Below are 15,274 nucleotides of genomic sequence, written 5' to 3' on the forward strand. Positions count from 1 at the left end.
ATGAACATTCATAATAGGAAATGACTCATGATAGGAAAACGGGAAGATAAAATGTCATTTGATAGAGATATCGAATAAAAATACAAGTATAAAAAGTAGAACAGATACGATAGACATCATGATAAAACTATAATGAAAGTTGTAAGACTTTGTCGCAGTAAAAATATTTAGTCACAGAAAATCTATTCGAAATAAAATTAGGCATACACAATATAACAACTAAAAAAAATCAAAGAAACGTTACGATTTAAATACGTATTACCGTTAATTTTTTTTTTCTCTTTGATGAACAATTTTCGAAATTATAAGCATTAATCGACGATCTACTTTGCAATAACCGACGTGAAAAGTGATGACGTGAAAATAATTCTATTATTAAAAGTGGAAGATTATATGCCTATAGGAAAAGTCAAGTATACGCGGCAAGAAGAAGATAACGCGAGAGAAGGTGTGATAACTGCGGAGAGACATAAGCTATGTCAGCATAATCGGAGATATATCTCTGTGATTCTGTGATTTTTGCCACAAACGGCAGTATTGGCGCGTCTTAAGAAGAATAGCGGCGAAAAAGTCCGCCTTCGAATAATATCTGAATATTGAGGCACTATGCGAGGACTGTCACGGTCGTAAAGCAGGACTGATATGAATGCGGATAGCTCAATTTTACACGCTTACGCACACCCGAAGCAAGGCTGCTCCTCTTTTCCCCTGTCTTCCTCTCTTGCTCCCTCGCTCTTTCCATTGCCTGTCATGCATCATTTTCATTGATCGCATCTATCAACTCCCGTTGCGGTGTAAAAGGGTGTGAAACTATTCTCTAGAAATAGATAGCAAATATCACATCTATTTTCTAACTTAACAATTAAATTACTTTTACACACAAACAGAAAATTTAAAAATTATTATAATATACTATTTGAGTATTATATACCTATTATATAGTTATTTGATATTATCTTCAATATTTTTCATATATATAATTTTATATATATATAATTAAATATTGTAATAAATTATAATTATTATATCAAATAAATGTATTTATCTCATATAAAATTGAAAGTCTGTTATATTTTTCTTAATATCAGTTATATTTTTAAACAAACATAACAATATGTTTAATATGTTTTCAAGGAATGTATCATTGAAATAGTTATCAAAAGAGTGCAGAAGAATGTCCGATTCCGAGGGTAGCGTAGCGAGTCTGCATGGCTCGGAAAAATCAGCAACGCGAGATGAAACCGTTGAGGCGATGCCGAATCACAATGGAGACAAGCTTGAGGAATTTCAAGAACAGCTTCAATCAATGATAGCCTCCCATAGTGCTTCTGAAGAGGAAGAACAGTTGGATGAGGAAGATAATGCGAACGAGAAGAAGATTGTAGGTAGGCCATTGTATTTATTGATTTTCAACATTATCAGAAGTTACTCGCTCTGTTTTTTACTGAATAAAAATAAATTTCCTAATAAAAAATAAAATTCTATATCAACACAAAAAATATCGTAAAGATAGACGTAGTGTAGAATATGAAATCTTTTCGCTTCCAAACGCTCGTTCGCTTCAGCGTTCGATTCGAACGATGCTGAAAAGTACGAGGATGAAGCTGTACCGTAAAACTCAGGTAACCTGTTGAGAGATTCTAGAGAGTGGGCGAAAATAGAAAGCTTGCTGCAGCTTAACTTGGAGAATTTCCCAGACGCTCGCCAAGGGCATTATCAGGGAAAGTGGCTGAACAGTGGTAGACGAGGGAAATTTCTCTGGCCTCGGGGATTAAGTTCCACAGCTTGAATCGTCTCACTCTTTTCCTCCCCCTCTTCCTCCCCCTCCTTCGTCCTCCCCTCCCAGGCTTTATTTTTATTCTACTCTCGTGACGAGCGTTCGCGAGAACACAGATGCTGACTAGAAGTTTGGCGATCCCGCTGTCCCTCAGTTTTGAAAATTAGCTATTCTTCTCCGTAATTTCGTGTTCTCCGTTTTATTCCCGACATGCTGCGATGTGACGGCCTTTGTTTGACAGAACTTCATTTGCGTGCAAAAGAAAGTTCATTACGCGTGCAAGCGAGATTTAAAAGACAGAGGAAAGCGATACTGTCATTCCTTTTACTCGAGCACACGTTAGATTCATGTAAAGTCGGCAATTATTTTAATTGCTACCGGGTAAAAAGAGATTTACGCGAGTGCGTAATCCAATATCCGAACCCGCGGAATCGGCAAGCTGTTACCAATTCCACGACTGCGCCGCGACACTATCTCGGTCTTATACAAAGCATCCTAAATGTCTCGGTAAATTTCGCCAGAACCGAAACCCATACACGATGGAGAGAAACCGTCTGCGTCCCAAATTAAACTCATAAAACGCCCGCAACGCCCGCGGCCGCTTAAAGGTAGATCCACAAGGGTAGATTAAGATCGAGCCATCTGCGTACGAGAAGAAAAGATTAATGCTGGACATATTAAAATTGACTCGTCTGAGAGATATTATAATAATCTCTTATCGCCTTAGAAATAATTACAATGTTTTTGAAAAATAGAAGAAAGATTTATATACAGTCCCAAGTTAAAAAAATAAAATACTTTTCTGGCGACAGATTCGAGAAAAGATCCTTTGTGAGAAAATCTTCATTCGGAAATTATTTGAAATAATAATCATTTGTGCACAGCATTTTGTAATAATGATATTTTTACTCTTTCCCGTCACTTTTGAATAATCACGTATAAGTATGGTTAAATTTGTTATGAACGTACCCTGCCACTTGACTGCAACGACAAGCGTTTTGCAATGCCACATCCTTCTAGGTACGCAGAGACACATGCTGTCCGGAAGAAGAGAGGGGGAGGGATGGAAATTATAGTACGAAGCCATGATTAAAATAATAAATTTTCGAGATACGAGTAGAGAGGAAACGCTTTTAGACCAAATTAGTATTGCATCGAGCATGACACCGCACGACCGCACACGTTCTCGGACTGCAAAGGATCTTGAATTATATATAAATACTTTAAATTATGTATATGTCTTGAATTATATATAAATCTCAGGCTGAGCCCGGTAATGTTTCCGTATAATGTCGTTCGAATAAGGAGACTTTCGAAAGAAGGGGGTGAGATTTTATTAGGGTAACGTTCGTTAGGTTCGTCTCTGGGCAACGTTCCAATTCGATCTCACGGTCCGTTTCATTCTAGTGAATTGCAGATATATATTAGGCACACAAAAGATAGTTGGATAAGAGATTTTTCGATGTTCTGGAAAATTCTTTTGACGTAGAATGTTTATCGATAATTCAATCGTTTTCTTCTTATCTCAATTTCTATTTTTGATTTTCTTAAAAAGCTTAAGCAATACGTTAATCCGTAAACATATTAATCAAACGAATAATATAAGTTTATTAAAGTCTGCAATATAATTCAGAATTAATTATTCAAGTAAATATAAAAATTATCAATCATCAACAGAATCAAATAAATAAAAATTTTTATCTAATTTTTTCTATAATAGGTAAATGTCTAAAAAATGAATAAATATGTGAAATATTCATGTTTCTTAAGAAAATTAAATTTTAATAAAAAATAAAACCGACATGAGAATGTTATTTAGCACAATCAAATTTTTGATTGAATCATTTAATAAAAGTATCGTAGATAATAAATATTATTACTAATTAAACTAAATTCAAGAAATTGATTCTCTTAATTAAAATTTCATTATATACATAGACTTATGTAGCCATTGCAGTTATGTTATTTCATTTCTACTCTCGGTACGTTTTTAATTTCCTACAGTATGCAGGATATAATTACATGTAATAAAAACACATCTTATATTATTACACGTTTATTACGCGCAAATGTACGATAAAATGAGAAGCAAGAAAAATACCTCGAGTGTATACGACATCATATCGCAGTGCAAATAACATTCAGTTCTGTTGCGTTCTTTATGCATTTTATGTTCTACCGTATATTTCCTCTCGGTGGATCAAATCTCGATGTAGTTTCTCGTCGAAGAATAAATGTATTTTCCAAGGCTTTCACGCGTTCTCTGGCTCTCCCGTCTGAGAGAATTGGTACGTAGAGCGCAATATGCGATTTCGGATTACCATAATGTCGGCTGTCAAGCTTGTATATGCTTTCTCGCAAGTTTGACATCTTTTTTCCCTTCCATCACCAAGACACGCTTTAAGCTCTACTGGAAAGTTTCAGACAACGGATTTGCCAGATGTTCCGTGTTGCACCTTCTCCTCGAGAGGGTCCCTTTTGCGTTATAGTTGGCACTCGATTAGGGTCGAGTCCATAGACGCTTAAACTTTTATTCACCTTTGATTTATACGGTCATTTCTCAGATTACGAGAATGAGAACGATGTAGAGTTCACTGCACGCTATTTTATTTTAAATTTATAAGTCATGTAATATTATAGCGATATGTAAAGTGTATTTATGACTGTAATATTTGGACAGACATAATAAGCACAATCAAAATAAGTAACGATTAAACAAGACACTAGCATTTATAAAAGTATATTTATCTGATTGTAATATGTTTCCGGATTTATATTCTCACGAAATAATAAATGTTGGTAGTTTGTAAGCGACAGAAAAGAAATATTAATAGTCAAACGATTTCTCAAGAGGAATGATTCTGTGTAGAACGTCAAGTTCATGTTTTCACGATATTTATCTCGCTGGTGTCTTTTGTCGAGATAAGTGCGCGAATACTATCAAGATTCCATTTTTTGCGTCCGTATCTCTTTTACAAAAAAAAAAAATTGGAAACGTTTGCTAGCAGGAGTCGAGAAATATTCCTTTCTTTCGCGCGACATCCGGGGAGAGAAAGCCGTGAAAGTTTCAAAAGCGACGCTCATCGTATCGCTGCACCCGCGCGGTGTGAAAAATGACATCAAGTTCAAAAGCTCCCTAAATAAGAAATCATTCCCGGAGGCGCGCGATCGCATTATTCACTCGTCCGAAAATTCTAAAGTGAAATACCCGCGTGGGAGGCCCGCGGGATTCCCGATCATCAATTTCAACGTCGTGCCAGACAAAAAGGCAAAACACCCCCAATGGCGACGAGAAGAAGGAGAAGCAGAAGATCGCGATCTTGTTGGATGATCTGTTTCGCGAGGACGCGCGATAATCCGCGGCGGTCGCCGGTTTGTTAGAAAGACAGAAATCGCAGGGGAATGACGAATGGCTCGGAAGACAAATTTTCTCATAGGGTAGATAATGTCGAGAGTCATTTTTTTTATCGCGCAAATTGTTTTACGTCAAGAAAAGATTTTAGATGGCTGTATATATTTTTGCGAGAAGAGGAAGGCGTTTTTGAAATAAATGAATCCTAAAAAGACAGTTTAATCCTTCTGGAATAAAGATATAAGCTTGTATCAACTCGGGTTTTTTAAAATTTGTCACTTGCACCCCTTTATACGTGTACAAACCTTTCGAATCGTAAATAATGGCTCTATGCTGGCACAAAGAACATGTGAGAAAGCTTTCGAACGTTATTACAACGCATTTACTTCTCCGGAGCGGCTGGTCTGTGCCGCTCCAATTTTTGCGACCACCTAGCGAGGACGAATTTTTTTTCGCACACCCCGGCGACAGGGTGAAAAGTACGGGTACGCGGAGGATAAAAAGGTGGAAAGGAGGCGGAGTAATTTGATATGGTGGGCCAGAGTACAGGGGCACTTGCCCTTTTTTTCCTAATTTGAAGAAGGGCGAGTATCCGCGAAATGAAAAGCGTCGGGGCCCTTTGTAGATAGGCGCGTACGCACCCTGCTCAAGGTCGCGCGTGTGCGTACACGTGCGTGTGCGAGGATTAAAGCGATGAAAGAGAAACTCACCCCCACAGCGCGAGTAAACGTGCTCGATCGGGCACAACCGGAGATATTTTTATATGCTCATTTAAACATTATAGCGACATTAAACATTCAAGAGAAATTACATGTGCACAATAATTTACGCTCCTTTTAATAGTTATCTAACATTTATAAGATTGGTATAAATGTTTACGATTAATAGAAAATATCGCTTATTTGATAAAATTTTTTGATGTTAGAAAAAAGCATATTTAAATAATTTAAATATCGTGTACTACAATAAAAAATTTTCTTTGTGCTTTTCAAAAGAATAAAAATATCAATTTTGGTAAACAAAAAAATTTTTTTATTGTGTTTAAAATGTTCAAGTTTACTCCAAAGTTCAAATGCTTTATCAATCAGTTTTTACTTTCATGTTAATAAACTTTTATGTTAAAAATAAACTCTAATATCGAAATAAAATATTTAAGTTTACGGGATTTTATAATAAATCCAAGAAAATATAAGATCATAAATTAATTATAATGATGAAATTGTCGTCAAAAAGATAATGAATTATGTAGAGTATAAAAGCAGAATTGTTTTCTTACTACTATGTAATTTTTATGACCGATCGATCAAGATATTCGAGGTTATCCCTTCTTTTGTGCGCGGAAATGGTGCACGGCACAGAGTGACATTTCGAACGTAGTAAGTACTTTGCATTAAGTAGAGCTTTCCGTGACATAACATATTATTTATCACATTGATTAAAGCAAAAATTGTGTTTGCGTTTTTTGTAGCAAAAAGAAAGTAAAATTAATTTTGAAAAAATACTTTATAAGTCACAATATTTTTTTGATCAATTTTTTGCAATCTTCTTGGAAAGTTCCTTAGAAAAACAATGCGAATTATATATATATATATTTCATATTTTTATAAGATACATTCATGTTTAAAGTTTAAATTAATTGCTAATAAAATATAAAAAATTAACTGTATGTATATACTATGTTATAAAAAAAGATATATATATATATATATACATATAAAAGAGCTTTTGAAACTCACGAACAATTACAATGTTTTACATAAAAACTTACTGAGAAACACTCCGATCACTATGAACAATACAAAAGTACGAGGCATTGCTAATGATTCGATACTTTCTTCTATCAAGTTGCGATTGATATTGTTCGTGAGTTTCAAGAGCGCATTTATATATAAACAAATTGAAAGATAAAGATATAAAAAAATATCGTTTTACCTTTTTCGTCGCCGTGTCGTTACCGTTAATATTAGTCCTGAGGCTACCTTGATAGTTCTATGAGCATACCCTCTTTTTACAATGGGCAGGTTGCTAGCCTCACCCATAAACCTTCCTCCTTTACCCGGGCTTAGGACCGGCAGTGCGAGTCAACTCGACTCACAAAGACGAAGTTAATAAATCGCAACTTGATAAAAGAAATTATCGATTTCGCATTAGCCATGTTTCGTAGTTCTGTATTGTTCGTAGTGGTCATGTATGTATTGTAATGTAAACAAACAATGTTTTACATGATAACTTGCTAAGAACTCCGACTACTACGAACAATAGGAACAATACAAAAGTACGAGACATGGCTAATGCTTCGATACTTTCTTCTATCAAGTTGCGATTGATATTGTTCGTGAGTTTCAAAAGCGCTTTTATATATACCATTTACTTTGTAAATCATGATCTGTGATTTCCTCATAAATTACAGTTTATTATATCTATATTACATCATCAATATGCATACGTGCATTTAGGTATATACAATGAACGCGAATGTTAACAAAGAGTACATTCCAGCACGTAAACTTTATTAAACATTGATAGCATATTTTATCGATGATAATAATCTCTCTCTCTCTCTCTCTCTCTCTCTCTCTCTCTCTCTCTCTCTCTCTCTCTCTCTCTCTCTCTCTCTCTCTCTCTCTCTAATTTAATCATAAATATAACATGTCATTATGGCTGTGTTTGATGTTTGCGGATAATGACTGTTATATTTTGTTTGTCTTTGTATATTAAATTAGAAACTGTGTTACGTGTATCTTTAAGACTGTTTTGCGTTTTAATACGGATGTCCGTTATTTTCCAAGAGATATTTAATAAACTATTGGTTTAGTGATTCTAATATTGGGTAATACATATGGTCTAACATTTCCAATAAAAACATAATGACTGGAACATCACGTAAATTTTAATTTATAACGTAATTTTAATGTATGTACTCAACTTGTATTCGAAAATTGAACCGCAGATTATGTTTTAATTGTCTTAAGTAAGGCGACTGAAGAGACACAAGTAAGTGTCGAAACGTCTTGTTATATATATTACATTTCTGAAATATCTTTAATAAATTACATTTATAAAATAATAACCTATTTTTGCTCGAGATAGACTCTCAACACATTCATATTTATTGTTATTCATTAATAATAATCGAGCGTAAAATACACAATTAATTTTACAACTAATAATAATTTTTTATTATATCTTTACCGTTCAATTTGTTTTGTTCTTTGTTTTAGACAATATAAAAAATTTTTATTACGAACAATACAAAAGTACGAGACATGGCTAATGCTTCGATACTTTCTTCTATCAAGTTGCGATTGATATTGTTTGTGAGTTTCAAAAGTGCTTTTACGTGTATATATATATGTATGTATATTTTTTTTTATAATATAGTATATATATATACAATTAATTTTTTATATTTCATCAGCAATTAATTAAAACTTTTAACATGATCGTATCTTATAAAAATATGCAAGTTTCGAGCGATATCCGTACATAAAAGAATAAAAAACTTAAATTATTTTTCGCTAAGTGTAAAAATAAATGCATAATAAAACAAAATTATTATTCACATAAGATTTCATCAAACAGCGCGATGAACAGCGTGCGTGAATTTTGCGACACATGTGTTACAATGTGCTGATATTTGCATTGTGAAACTCACGAGTGACGAAAATTTTCGTTGTTGCAAGCTTGTGAGCAAAAGAAACTGAAGTAAAACGTCACGCTAGCTACCGGAAGACTCGGTTGCGCGAGTCTGAAGAAACTTCGAAAGAATGAGATCGTACCTGCCGCTGCGCAGAGGATAGATATCGCGTGCAATGTCAGTTGTTATCAGCATATTCCGTGCGTCCCGTGACAATAGGGAGCCAACAAGCGAGCAAGCTTCAACTCGGGAGACACGATCGTCCAATACCAAGCTGGTTTTCGTCGGTTCAGTCCGTACCTGGTTTCCTGACCCGCTTGCACGACAACCATTTAACGAACATAATACTGTAACGTCAGCAGAATTTCGTTTATCGTCTCTCTTCGTAAAGAGCTTACGAAAACGAACCTTTGCTTTCCAAATTCTCGATGTGGAATTGCTCGAATATTCATCTTTGGAGTTCTCAACTCGCACGGTTGTAAAATTATCCTTAAATCATTGCGAAATTTAAATTAATATTAAATGCCTTTAATATAATTATAATTGGTAAATGCAATTGGCACAGATAGATATACGAAAATATATAAAATAAAAATAACATTCTAATGCACTTTTTTTTAAACAAATATTATTTGCTAAAAAGGGAATTGCAAAATTTTAATTTTAATTTGTCGAAAAAGAAAATATATTTTTTGATATTCTGTAGAAATGACTACTCCGGATGCACCGCCCGATTTTCGATTGGAATACATTGGAAGCTTCGTGCAGAAAAGTCTGAAATTAAAACCAGAAAAATGGGGAAGATTATTACTAACAGAAGAGTATCGAAATGTAGTGCTAGATTTTTTGGACAAGCCGTTACCAGTCGCTCTTTTCGTCGTTCTAACATCGAATGCACAATTAGTGGCATCATCCAGTTTTCCCATACCATACCAGAGAACGAAAGGTGAGTTCATCATTGTTGTAATTTGTTATAATAAATCTGAAAAATATTGATATATTCTAATGATTAATAAAAATTTTATTTATTTTGTACAGAAGCTTGTTTTTTTGTATAGAAGCCATTTTTTTTAAATAACATTTTCGGATAATATATTGTTACAAAATAGAACAATATTTTTGTGTTAAAATTATAAGTTATTAAAGTCGCTAGTATTTAATTATAAACAACGGGTTAATTAAAAACGACCTGACTAGCCAAAATTATTCAATTTATTTACACGACGTTTCGACCATATGGTTGTGGTCCTTTTCAAGTGTAACTATAAAGAAAATAAATAACGGATCAAACATTGATATATGGATACAATTTTTAACGGATTTAAGCCAAACAATACAACATAATGGCGTTATAAAACTAGTCTACTCACACGTAAATTAAGAAAGAGAAGAAAGAATCCAATGGGACATGTTTAAAGGTAGAACTTAATGATGGAATAATTAAATATGTCACTTAGTTAAAAACAATGGTTATTAATTTTGAGATGAACACAAACAAGGAGACACGTCATGTCAGCATGAGTTTTTAAACGAAACTGTCAATGGTTAAAAGGAAAACAGTTCAAACGACCTTTATAATTTTGTCATAAATATTATTTAAATTTTCAGTATCTCTTTGTAGATTAATCGTGGAGTTAAATTTCTTAATAAAAAACATTTCAGCTATTTCTCTTTTCTTAATAAATTTTTTATTGTGTAAAATAACCGGATCGTCCCACTCAAAATCATGCCCAAATTCAACTCTATGTTTGCTAACGACTGATTGATTGGTAGGATGTAATTTTATATTGTTAAGATATTCTCTAATACGTGTGCGTATATGTCGCTTTGTTTGGCCTATGTAAAGCGCATCGCAATCCTTACACTGTAATTTATAAACAACATCAGTTCTAAAGTCAGTATGTAATCTGTCTTTACCACGCTTAATCAATGTATTAAGTTTATTAGTTATAGTCATAACGACGTTCAAACCAGCGTCACAAACAATACGACGTAAACAAAAGCTAAATTCATTAACATAAGGAATTGAAACAAAAAGGCTGCTTCTTTGTAATTCCTTCCCCCGGGGTTCAAATTCCAAATTGTCGTAATTTTTTAAAAAATTGATCCTCTTTTTGATGTGTCGTCCAATAAGGTTGTCAGGGAAACAATTATTACGCAGTGTTTTATAAACGATACACAAATTCTCATTGTGGAACCTAGTATCAGAGAGCAGCAATGCATGATCAACAAGACTATAAATCGTATTAATTTTATATTTCATGGGGTGATTCGAATAAAAGTTGATATATCTTCCCGACCAAGTGGGTTTTCTGTACCAATTAGTTATGAGTCCATTGTCAACACGTAAAACAGTAGTATTTTTGTGTTAATATAACTATTGGGTTACTGTAAATATCACAAAGAGATATTTGCTATTAAATAGAAAAATACATCGAAAAATTTATATTATTAAAATGCAGGAGTTTACGCCGTTAAGGTAAAGCAAGCGCCGCTACCAAAAGACAAGGAAGGATGTTCGACCATGTTAATCGTGGGAGATTTATCGCATCGGATTGTTGATCAATTGGCTACGTTAGTCGATAATATATTCGCTCCTCTTCTCACTAAGCCTGAAAATCATAAAGACTTGCCGAAAGTAGCAATTCAAGACATATGTAAGCATGTGCACGCTCTTCGTGGTACATTGTATCAGGTAACAAAACAATCAATACTTAATTTTTTTATCCTGCTAAAACGTATAATAAGACATATGTATATATGTAATGACATTTATGACACTCGAATGCACATAGGTGAAAGGTCAAGTGAATGGAAGAACGGTGTTACCGATGCCAGCTGGCCTCGAAAAGGTGACGGAGGTCGAGAGATTGGTTTCGACAGAGGGTCCACAGGCAGTCGATCTGTATCTAAAAAGTGCTATAGAAGGTGTCGTGATAAAGTGGGCTTACTTAGTAAATGACGTGGTTACTCATGAATCTGGCGTCGCGTTCGAAAATGGCCAAAATCCGACGCCCAATATCGAACTGGAATATTGGTCTACTAGATTAGCGAATCTGAGGTATTTTAATTATATAATTAAAATAATAGATAATGTAATATATATATATATACATATTTTTTAATAAGACGTCTTTACTATTAAATTACCGAATGTGTGCGCCTTTTTTTTCTTTTTACACAATTTTTGTAAGAATATCAATTAAGATATGTATTTTTTTTATAGATACATTTACGATCAATTGCAAGAGGATCGTGTGAAAAAAATGGCGACGATTCTCGAAAAGACCGATAGCGCGTATTTTCCCTGTTTCCGTACATTGTTCGATAACGTTGTTACTTCATTAGCCGAGGCGAAAGAGATATCGTTGTACTTGACACCTTTAGCGAAGGTTTTCAAGTCCGTAGAAGAGATTGATTTCTCCGAGGCTAAACCGTTGATGGCAACATTAATACACACACTCGGATTAGCGTGGGCAAAATGCAAGAGTTATCAGAGTTCCAGCAAACTCATCATCATGCTTCGGCAGATTTGTAATCTGCTGATACAAGAAGCATGTCGATTTCTTGATCCGACATCGATATTTCAAAGCGACGTCGACGAAGCTCTACAACGCGTTACAATATCAAGAGGCAAAAGATTAATATTTATTTCGATCTACTAAGAAATATTGGCAATATAATTGTTGCATTAATTATTTCTCATTAATTATGTTCTCATAAATTATGTTGTTCTATGATAATAATGAATAATTCATCCTTTCGCGTTACGTTAGACTTGCAAAACGTCAATTGCAATTAATCACTTTAGTTTATTAATAATAGATAAAGATAGAGCTTAATACAATAACTTTTATTGTCATAGTATTTGATGATTGATTGAATATACTAAATTTTTGGATAAATATATAGCGCAGACGAAATGACAACGAGTATACAATATATCGCATATTCTAATTTACTTTTAATTTGTAATTTTACTTGAAAAAAACGTCTTTTTCTAATCAGAAGTCCTGGAAGAATTCAAAAGACAATTCGAATTGAGAAAGAACATGCCTGGCTTGAAACCAGAAGCACCACCTTGGACATTTAATTCAACTGCCGTCTTCACTCGCCTCGATGCTTTCTTGAAACGGTTGGCAGATATCGAGTGGCTTTTCGATACCGTTCTCGAATTTTCCAAGTTAGAGAAAATTGAAATAGGCGGCATTCTCGGACGGTCCTTGAGCACGAGAATCATAAGTGTGTTTAAAGAATTCCAGCAGCTTTTCGTTTCCTTTACCATGAGAGCCAGCGACGTTCTCGAGCCAGATGACGAGTCTTTTGTCGTCGATTGCACTAAATTCGCAGAGTCCATTACCGATCTTGACAGCAAATTGGCGTCGATTCTATGTCAGGCTTTCGATGATTGTGGCAATCTTGAAAGTGTTTTCAAGGTATAATTTATTCCTCTTCTTAATAGATTTATACACTTTGTAATGCAAATGCTTATTTTTATCTTTCAGTTGATAAATATTGCCGGATCGGTTTTGGAGCGACCTGTCATACGAAAGCAATTCACTAATCGATATGCTAGAATCCTCGAGCTTTTAAACATGGAACTTTCGGTGGTGGAAGTACTATTTAATCGCGGTACTAGAGGTGCTCTGATTGATCTACCTCCTTTGGCCGCTGCCTTAACATTCACCAGCATGTTGAAACAGCGCATCGACTTGCCTATACGATCATTTAAAGCCATGTCGCATTCGTATGTATTAAAATGCAAATATTTTTTTAATTCTACTTTAATTTTGCTCGATTTGAAAGACTGTGTTTTCTTAATGATTTTAAGTAAAAAAATGATCTAAAGTTTATCAAAAATAAAATATATCTCTAATAATTTTTTCATAAACATATGATAAATGTCATATTATAAATATGATGAACATATTTATAATTTATTCCGCTTGTAGTATAATGCATGGCGATGAAGGGAAAAATATAATAGCGCGCTACGAAAGGCTGATAAAAATATTCGCTGATAAGGAAGACGATCTTTTTATTGAATGGGCGCAAACGGTACCGCAAACTGTTGATGCTGGTCTTAATTGTCATCTACTTCGTAGAGAGATGCACGATATTTTATTGCTAAATTTCGATCCCGATCTTCTCGCCGTATTAAAAGAAGTAAATTACTTGAAACAAATGTCACGTTCTGATATTCCCCAAGAAGCAATTAAGGTATAACATAATTTGAAACACGTGTTTTACTTGAACATTTTTATATTCAAAAAAATATCTATGCTACGGAATTTTGCGTTATTACGTGCATTAAATTATTCATTTTATATTATATTTAGGTATCTGAAAGTGCAGAGACATTCAGGAAATTTCGCACGATGCTAAGTAGCACAGTCGATTCATACAACAATATACGTAAAACAACTAAGCGAGTAGAATTTAATCTAATCGAATTGGAAGTGGCGCGTATTGATTCCTTGATATCTCGCGGGGAGAACGAATTATGCTGGAGATCAGACGGGCTTTTGGAATATATAACGGAATTGGGCGATCTCGTGGAAGGACTGTGGAAACGCATGAAGACCGCTCAATCGAATGTAGAGAAGATCAGAAACATTTTGGAACCTTGGACGAAAATGCCCCTCATAGAACGAAAGGATCGTCGTAAGGACACGCTGCTCGCCATAGAAGATCGTTCGGAAAAAGTAGCGAAACGTTATGCGGAGATCACAAAAGCAGCTGAGCAGATACACTCGATATTGAAAGAAAATGAATCGCTTTTTCAAATCAGCGAGATCGGACAGGCAGTTTGGCAGGAGTACGTGACATACATTGACGACATTGTGATCGAGTCTCTTCGAAAAGCAGTTGGATGTTCTTTAGGTTAATATCCATTCTAGAATTAAGAAAAAATTATATTCAATCCCATGAGAATTAAAGTTTTTTGCTGAATTATTAAGCAATTTTTAATTTTTTTGACAATATATACAATTATAAAAAATTAATAAAGTTTGTATTAGATATTTTTTTTATCGTGCTTAGGCTACTTGGCAGAAAGTATGGATCCGATTGGTGAATGCGAACCATTACTTGAAGCAAAATTGGAGCTCAGGGAACCAGATCTGTATTATATGCCATCATTGGAACCTGAAGATCCGGAAGGACTTGATCAGCTGCTTCTTGGCGTGTTAAATGACATTACTGGTATGGCTGGCTTGATACCACGATTGAAAAGTGATTCTGTAGGATATGCTGAAGAACTGGCAGGCGATGCTGATATTAAAGGAATGAAAGATGAAATACTAACAAATGTAGCTACTGCTGTAGAAGAAGCTACTGAATTCTGTAGTAATTTCGAAGGTACGATTATATTTTCATAAATAACTAATATTAGGCTAACAATAAATATCATGTAGTAATTTTTAGTCAATAAATAATATCTTTCAATAATACAAATTACATATTTAGAACTATAATAATCTAGTTTACATATAAAATTTTTAAACTC

At 34.2% G+C, this 15,274-nt stretch overlaps 1 protein-coding gene across 1 annotated transcript in view; it reads left to right on the plus strand.

The window, feature by feature from the left end:
* The first annotated feature begins 1,072 nt into the window (after positions 1 to 1,072).
* The window catches only part of Dhc93ab (Dynein heavy chain at 93AB), a 30,921-nt gene continuing 16,719 nt past the window's right edge, over positions 1,073 to 15,274 (plus strand). Inside the window, exons 1-11 of the mRNA XM_072904726.1 lie at positions 1,073 to 1,436; positions 9,116 to 9,241; positions 9,473 to 9,712; positions 11,229 to 11,461; positions 11,562 to 11,827; positions 11,993 to 12,399; positions 12,775 to 13,202; positions 13,272 to 13,513; positions 13,719 to 13,986; positions 14,106 to 14,649; positions 14,809 to 15,126. Of these exons, the coding sequence (XP_072760827.1) occupies positions 1,175 to 1,436; positions 9,116 to 9,241; positions 9,473 to 9,712; positions 11,229 to 11,461; positions 11,562 to 11,827; positions 11,993 to 12,399; positions 12,775 to 13,202; positions 13,272 to 13,513; positions 13,719 to 13,986; positions 14,106 to 14,649; positions 14,809 to 15,126 (3,334 nt within the window). The 5' untranslated portion in view covers positions 1,073 to 1,174. The remainder of the gene's footprint in view (positions 1,437 to 9,115; positions 9,242 to 9,472; positions 9,713 to 11,228; positions 11,462 to 11,561; positions 11,828 to 11,992; positions 12,400 to 12,774; positions 13,203 to 13,271; positions 13,514 to 13,718; positions 13,987 to 14,105; positions 14,650 to 14,808; positions 15,127 to 15,274) is intronic.

Source organism: Anoplolepis gracilipes, chromosome 1, assembly GCF_047496725.1.
Source record: "Anoplolepis gracilipes chromosome 1, ASM4749672v1, whole genome shotgun sequence".
Lineage (NCBI taxonomy): Eukaryota > Metazoa > Arthropoda > Insecta > Hymenoptera > Formicidae > Anoplolepis > Anoplolepis gracilipes.